This window comes from Symphodus melops (genome assembly GCF_947650265.1).
Source record: "Symphodus melops genome assembly, chromosome: 4".
Classification (NCBI taxonomy): Eukaryota; Metazoa; Chordata; class Actinopteri; order Labriformes; family Labridae; genus Symphodus; species Symphodus melops.
Window position 1 is genome coordinate 10,476,798 of NC_136694.1, and position 6,868 is coordinate 10,483,665.

The 6,868-nt window shown below is 42.7% G+C and overlaps 1 protein-coding gene across 1 annotated transcript; it reads right to left on the reverse strand.

The window, feature by feature from the left end:
• Nucleotides 1–1,213: 1,213 nt before the first annotated feature.
• LOC306822808 (inositol hexakisphosphate kinase 2-like) lies at nucleotides 1,214–6,499 on the reverse strand. The gene is made up of 5 exons (XM_079342043.1): nucleotides 5,982–6,499; nucleotides 4,266–4,485; nucleotides 3,566–3,750; nucleotides 3,216–3,391; nucleotides 1,214–2,626 (listed from the first exon to the last, which is right to left on the reverse strand). The coding sequence occupies exons 1-5, from the start codon at nucleotides 6,238–6,240 to the stop codon at nucleotides 2,003–2,005; spliced, it is 1,464 nt and encodes a 487-aa protein (XP_079198169.1). The 5' UTR covers nucleotides 6,241–6,499; the 3' UTR covers nucleotides 1,214–2,002.
• Between the last annotated feature and the right edge of the window lie 369 nt (nucleotides 6,500–6,868).

Sequence of the window (6,868 nt, forward strand, 5' to 3'; positions counted from 1 at the left end):
CCCATCCATCTGCTCATGTATTAATGTCTACCATCAATCTCACTACAAATAAACCGATCAGATTCCTTTAAATAGTTGGCATTAAAAATCTTGTTTCAGCATGCATTGCTGCCTTGATCTGTTTTTGCCTTTGGGGCGTTACTTGAACCTGGACCTACTTCTTGTTTGCCAGCCTGTTCACCTGTCTCTAACCATCAATATGCTATCTAACGCACCATAAATAATGAAATTGCTCCAGTCTGCGTGTTAGTCTGCTGTGTGTTTGGACCATCCTACAGCATCCTACATTGGTCACTATTTTAAGAAATACAAGCACAGAGTGTCTGTATGATTGGGTACTGTATCCAGTATGCAAGAAAAAAGCTGGATATTACAGCCTTGAAGGTTTGTTATTTTCAATGATTAGGGTTCAGTAGTCAACACATTCTGCCCTAAGATATTTATCACCTTGAGTACAAAACTTTGCATTATCATTCAGACTGACTTAAAGTTTATTTGTTGGATGGATGTCAGTGCTGGCTGTACAGTACTTTTCGAAGAGAGAGGACACTAAAGTGCAAATAGCCTGTGCTCTTTGTTTACACAAGCCAGTGTCTGCCTAATAGCTCATCGCCTGTAGTCCTCTCATCACTGAGACTGCTACACTGAGAGCGGATTGTTTAAGTCTGCTCTAGCTTGCACTGCTTCAGACCGGTTGAAGATAACCAGGACTGGCTGAGGCAGCCTGGAGTGCCGTCATAAACCCCCACCCCGCCAACCAACTCTCCATCTCTATTTTAAAATCTCTACAACCGTTAAATTCTGGGAGACAGAGAGGAAAGGGTCTATTGATGTGGCTTGAAATTCTTGTTCTGGCTGCACTCCATAACATTTCAAAATGAATCTCCAAAAAGCCACAGGCTTAGCATGAGCTCTAGGTATTCATCTTCACAGCTGGTGGGGACACTGGGCCAAACAGTGTGCTCATATTAAATCTATACATACCTTTCAAAGTGTGTAGAAAAATGAAGCCTTTATTATGTACTTGCACTGTGCTCTGAAAATGCTCTAAAAGCAGTCAATAGCCAAGTAAACACTCAAGGGATGATCTCATAATATTTGATTAATATGGTATTTTAAATTATTTGAGCCTGGAATTCCTTTCTTTATCCAGTGACTCAAAAGCTCCTGACATTGTCTGCAAGCGTACCACATATGAAAGATGACACGGATGCTAGGAGAAACCCACGTCTTTAATGTCTTTCCCAAAGACTGTGGACGACACAAGCATACAAGATAGAGGTATCCCAACATGTCAAATAACAATATTAATATCATTATTATAACATTAATAACATGGAATGTAACACTTCTCATTCCTATTTTAGATTATTTTATGAAAAATGGCAAATAAAGAAATAACTCTATATATCATCTGTCTCTGATTCTACAGTATATATGAACATAGCCTCTTTGAGGGAACAATAAACAGACTACTTCTCCCATTGACAGTCTTCACACATATTACTCTGTCTTTCACAAAGCCCTGTCCCAGTTGTAACACACACTTGTTCGACAGACTTTTTTTTTCAGTGCATGTGTGTGTGTGTGCAAAATGCTGACACTTTCTTTGGATTCAAACACAAGGAGAACATCTCTCCTATCTCAGACTTCAAACTGATTTTATTTGCTGCCTACCCTTTTTATCCTAACGGTGAACTGGGTTAAACAGAACGACGATGATGTTGTATCACTGAATCAGCCACACAGACGACTCTCCAATGTTACATGCAGGCCTGTTTCACATCCCACAGATGGATACACACACACGACAGAAACATCAAGAAGCACCAACAGCAGAAACAGGAACATGGTCCACTATATGGCCAGCTACAACAAGGTCTTTTGAAGTGGAGACAACAAATGTCTCCCCACTTTTGTAGTCCAGACATCTGCTTTTCTCGCAAGGTGTGTGTGTGATCCTGTGTGCATTTTAGTCTGAGTTTGTGAGTCATGTCAGTCTTTAGTCTGTGCTGTGGTTCTCCAGCTCGGAGATGATGGTGATCAGGTTCTGGAGACCAAACATGTAGCCGCTGTCCAGTCCCTCATGCACCACTCTGTCCTCTTGGTAATATTTGCAGGTGGTGTGGGCAAAGTCTATCATCCTCACATCCACCTCGGCGCTTCGGGGGTCTAAGCGAGACAAGCGAGTCTGGCTGACACCCGAGCCTCCACTACTGCTGCTGACATCGCTCGACGTCGAAGGGCTATGAGGAAAACCAAGGGCATCTGCTACTTCATCCACCTCCTCTTCCTCCTCCTCCTTTTCTGGTTCAACCTCCACCTCTTCATCCTCTTCTTCTTCTTCTTCTGAGAGGCTGTCTTCATTGTGTTGCCGAGTATGCTTCCGATGGGCTCCATCGTAGATGATGAGCAGGGAGCTGGAGTAGAAGCGGTAGGACTCACAGGCTTGCAGGGCAGCTTGCATGTCTCTGAGCCTGTGCAGCACTGGGGAGAGGAGTTCACGTCGTAGGCGCTGTCCACTGTGGAAGAATTGGAACAAGGCCTCTTTGAAGTCCTGCCTTGTCAGCCTGCGGCCATGGAACTTGCTCATGAACATCAGCTGTCCTGTGTCAGACTGGTACACCTGAAGGGAAGGGGAAATAGAGATATTAGAAAAGGTTTTCAAAATGTAGGCAGTGTTGGATGGTTATCAAGTGTACAATAATAAGCTCACCTTTTCACTGCCACTATCATCATTTTACATGTAATTTTAATCTTTTTTTTTCTTTTGTATTGTAGAGAAATGAATAATTGAAATCATTGAGTATGCAATATAAAGTGTGCTTTCAATACTTAACAATAATACGTATAACAAGAACTATAAATATTCACAACTGAGTTGCAGTCTCGAGAAGCAGGAAAGGTAAATTGCGGTCATTCCACCTTTTTTCTTCTGTAGTTCCCGTAATCCAGTGAACATTTTCATCAATTTTTGAGAGAACTTGTATTTGTTTTAAGACATTTTGAAGGTTAATGAGATATATAGTTATTTACTATTAATTCTACATCTGATGTTTTGTGTCTGATTAAAAAGTTAAAATACTTCAAAATGCACAAAATTACAGATTAATTCGATCTGAATGTCATAGACCAAAGAGGTTAGATTGTTCTAACATAATGAATGGCCAGTGAGTTAACTTTACTGATGACATCAAAGACAGTCTAAAGCTCACCTGCATGCCAGAGAGGCAGACTCCGAGCGAGGACGCCGTACTCTGCTGGCACCTGCTGATCTTCTTGGCCTTCTTCTCTTCGGTGGCATCGTCTCCATGCTGCTGTGTGCCCATCTTCAGATCCAACACACATGGCAGTGTATGTCGCCATGTCAGGTTTTCTAGCAGGATGAACTCTGGGAAACTGAGTCAAGGAGCAAAGAGTTGAAAAAAGGCCTTATTCATTTCATTTCAAGTGTAGAATTAAGCTCTAAGCTCAACATTCACATAGAAGCTGTCATCATAAAAACATGAACAAAGAAGGCATTGTGCTGTATCTAATTGGGGTTCTTGATTTGGTGAAAGGATACTGTACTGGTTGCGGTGCTTGGAGTTCTCTTTCATTCTCTGCAGGTGCTGCTGCTGACAGCTGAGACTCCAGGGATTGTGTTTGAGCTGGGGTACAGCGTCACTGTGACTGCACTCCAGTCTGTAATAAAGCACCTCGGCCTGCCGCAGCCACTCCAACCCCACATGCCCCTGCAGCTTGTGAACACTGGACAGCAGATAGGGAGAGACTTATCAGTTTTAGGCACAAAGGGGAAAGAAAAATTCACAAACAAACTCAGCTCCTGCTTCTGTTGCTTTTATCTTTGGAAGTTTAGCTGAAGATAGCAGAGTATGAAACTAAAACTATTTAGATAGCATAATCCTTTCAGTCGCTTCATAAAACTAAACAGGATCTGTTGAATGCACAGACATGCATCTATTCCTGTTATGCAACACTGAGGCTGTGACCCTCTGTGTCGCTGCCAAGGCCAAGGATCAGCCTCTCTCAGCATTCAGAGCCAGTTTTGCCTTAGGTCGGAAGTTGTCCGTCAATGCGTGCGTCATCACTTGGTTTACTTTAGATTTGAGACTGAACCATTCCTGGAAACTACCGACTGCTTTCAATATATAATGTTCACGTAACGGTTGATATAAGTGTGAAAAGGACTCACGTTGCATCAATAACTAAACTAATTAATCCTGAGTAGGTGATCCCTCAGTACACTGCTTTCTAGGTCTCACCTCTTGTCCCTGTCTTTGCGAGAGTGACGGCTTCGGACATCTTTGCTGAAATTTTCACTGTCCACAAGCACAGAGGATGAAATCATTTTTCCGCTTTTGGGCTCGCCGCCGGTCGAGGGGACCTGGTTCTCAAGATCTGCAGCCGGGTCGCTCCGAAGGGGGTAAGCAATGAGGCAAAGGTTCCCCTCTTCATCCTCCTCAAAGCTTACTGACACCACACCTGGGAGCAGGACGCGGAAGGAGACAAAAAGACATCCGAAAGATTCATGTCAAAGATAAGAGTTAATAAATGGAGTGTAATACAATACAATATAGAGTATACACTCTTATTTATTACATCAAAAACGATATGTATCAGACATGAGAGGATGAGATAGATGTATTGAGTGTTAAAAGTCACACAGTTACACAGAGTAAATGGACCAGCTCATCTATGTGTAGTGAATATAAAAGAAAAACAAGCCATGCTTTTAGTAGATCATATGTTAAAAAGCAGGATGTAACAAAGAGAAAATCACAGCCCAATCAAAAATGACACAAGGCCATGAAACATCATTTAGTTTGGTTTATTACTGAAAAATGATTTTCACACAAATTGATGAGGAATACACACAAAGGGCATATCTAAAAGAAGAGCGTTTACTTGGCATCACAGTCAAATACAGCACAAAGAATACAATGCTAGTCTACAGGCATCAGCTTAAAGAGCTCCAAAAATACAAGGACGTATAAAAGCAAAGACCCAGATATATTCCCAAAGCTTATTTGTATCCTAAACAGCATTTCATCCCAAGCAGGTTCTGTAGTATGACTGGAGGAGAAGCTAAGGATGGTAAGGGAGGAAGGGAAAAAGGTGTTGAATAAAGAACAAAAGTTTAAAAAGAAGTGTGTGAAAAGAAGTACTGTGCCAAAAAAAAGTATGGTGCAGTCTGTAAAAAAGAAAGATGGGTGACTGACGTGATGCCATTTCAGTGGATGAGGTTGTTTTTTATGGAGTCTCAATAATATTGAGATTAACATATTCTTTTCAGGGACAACTGTCCACTAATTTTTGCCTCACAAGTCTCAGCTGGAGAGTGGAGACAAGAAAAATGTCAGCTGTGGGCCCATGGTGAGAGTCTTAATAACATTTAACGGGATGTTATGATAAGCTTCCACACTGTGTGACACATAAGGAAACTAGCTTGCGGACATATTTTAGAGTGATGAATGTTTATGTTCAGACAGTGTCACATAACCATTCCAACAGGTTCTTTTTTGCCCTCACTCATGACAGTCCACTTTTAAAGATCCCAAAAAGGGTGTGTTGAGTCTGTCAGGTTTGCGGGCTAAACGACATATCAGTCATCTTGACCTTTGTAGATGACCTCATCGTCTGTCTAGTAGAATCTGTTGGCTGTGTACCGGAATAAGAACGGTGGCAGCAGCCTTGACTTACCTTTATAATGCCAGCCAAAAAACACACTACAGGTTGCTCATTTACTACTACTTTTATTCTCAGCACCCTCTTGTGGCACCATTTTATAAGTGCTGCTGACATGCACCTGGAAACAACATGAGCACAACCAGGGAGCTCTGTTTCTTCAATATTTTCACATGCAACCTTCAACATATCAATTCCCACTAATTTTCAAATTCACCCACAGTTAGAGACACATGGATGTATACAACACACACAGCCACAACACATGGTATTAAAAAAAAGGATTGTGTTACCTCTATACTGGGGGGTAAACCTCCTTATTGCAGCAGGCAGACTCTTGTAAAACTGATGCTCACGGGGGACCAGGGGCTTGCAGATGGTTTGCTCCCCGAATCGCAGGACACAACAATGTCCCCCCACCTGGTGTATGAAGGGCTCAAGCATCACTCCTTTCTCCATGTAGCACTGCTGATGCTGCAGCTGTTTCTGCTTCTGCTGCTTTTGCTCTGCATCCATGGCCTTCTGGGTCTGAGCCTCCACAGCCGGACCCATCCTCCTCTTGCCCTGACCACGCTACCGTGGGCATTAGGAGACAAAAGAGAACTGAATAAAAAACCAAGACTTAGATGAGATGTAATTCCTTTTAAGTCCTTGTCTGGTAGTTTGTGTAGCTGAGTAGAAACAGTCAGATAGCCACAGAATCTATAAATTTGAGTTTGGGGCTAGTGCTGCAGAGGCAGATGAGACCAACAGAGATTTTGCTTGTTCCTCTACTGCACACTGAATGCTGTCTGACAGCTCAGAGTTGGCTCACCACTGGTAAAGCTCAAGCCTGCCACTCGGCCCACCCCCATCACAAGCAGCTGACCAATCAGGAGCAGCCAAAGCAAGTTGTTGGGTGGTAACCCTTCAAGGGAAATGAGAAAGCAAACAAAGACGGTGGTGGTGGAGGGGGAGGGGGGATGCATGGTGGGGGGGGGGGGGGGGAGGAAAGAAGGCTCAAAACAGAGACGCTGAACCCAGCTGTTTTCTTCTGTGTGACCGCAGGGTTTTCACAACCTGCGAAACAAGTAGCATTTTCCTCATTCAAAGTGACGTGTCAGGAATTGGAAAATAAAATGAAACTGAATTTGTTGAAAATATAAAATACCTTATAGCTACATAATTTGAAAGAGGTGTA

What these genes read in the sequence shown, in the direction of transcription:
- LOC306822808 (XM_079342043.1), bottom strand. Translation starts at nt 6,240, where the DNA reads ATGGGTCCGGCTGTGGAGGCTCAGACCCAGAAGGCCATGGATGCAGAG. An exon ending in GTTTACCCCCCAGTATAGAG is followed by an intron (nt 4,486 to 5,981) that starts GTAACACAATCC and finishes TCCTGCTCCCAG; the next exon opens with GTGTGGTGTCAGTAAGCTTT. An exon ending in CGCAAAGACAGGGACAAGAG is followed by an intron (nt 3,751 to 4,265) that starts GTGAGACCTAGA and finishes TCTGCTGTCCAG; the next exon opens with TGTTCACAAGCTGCAGGGGC.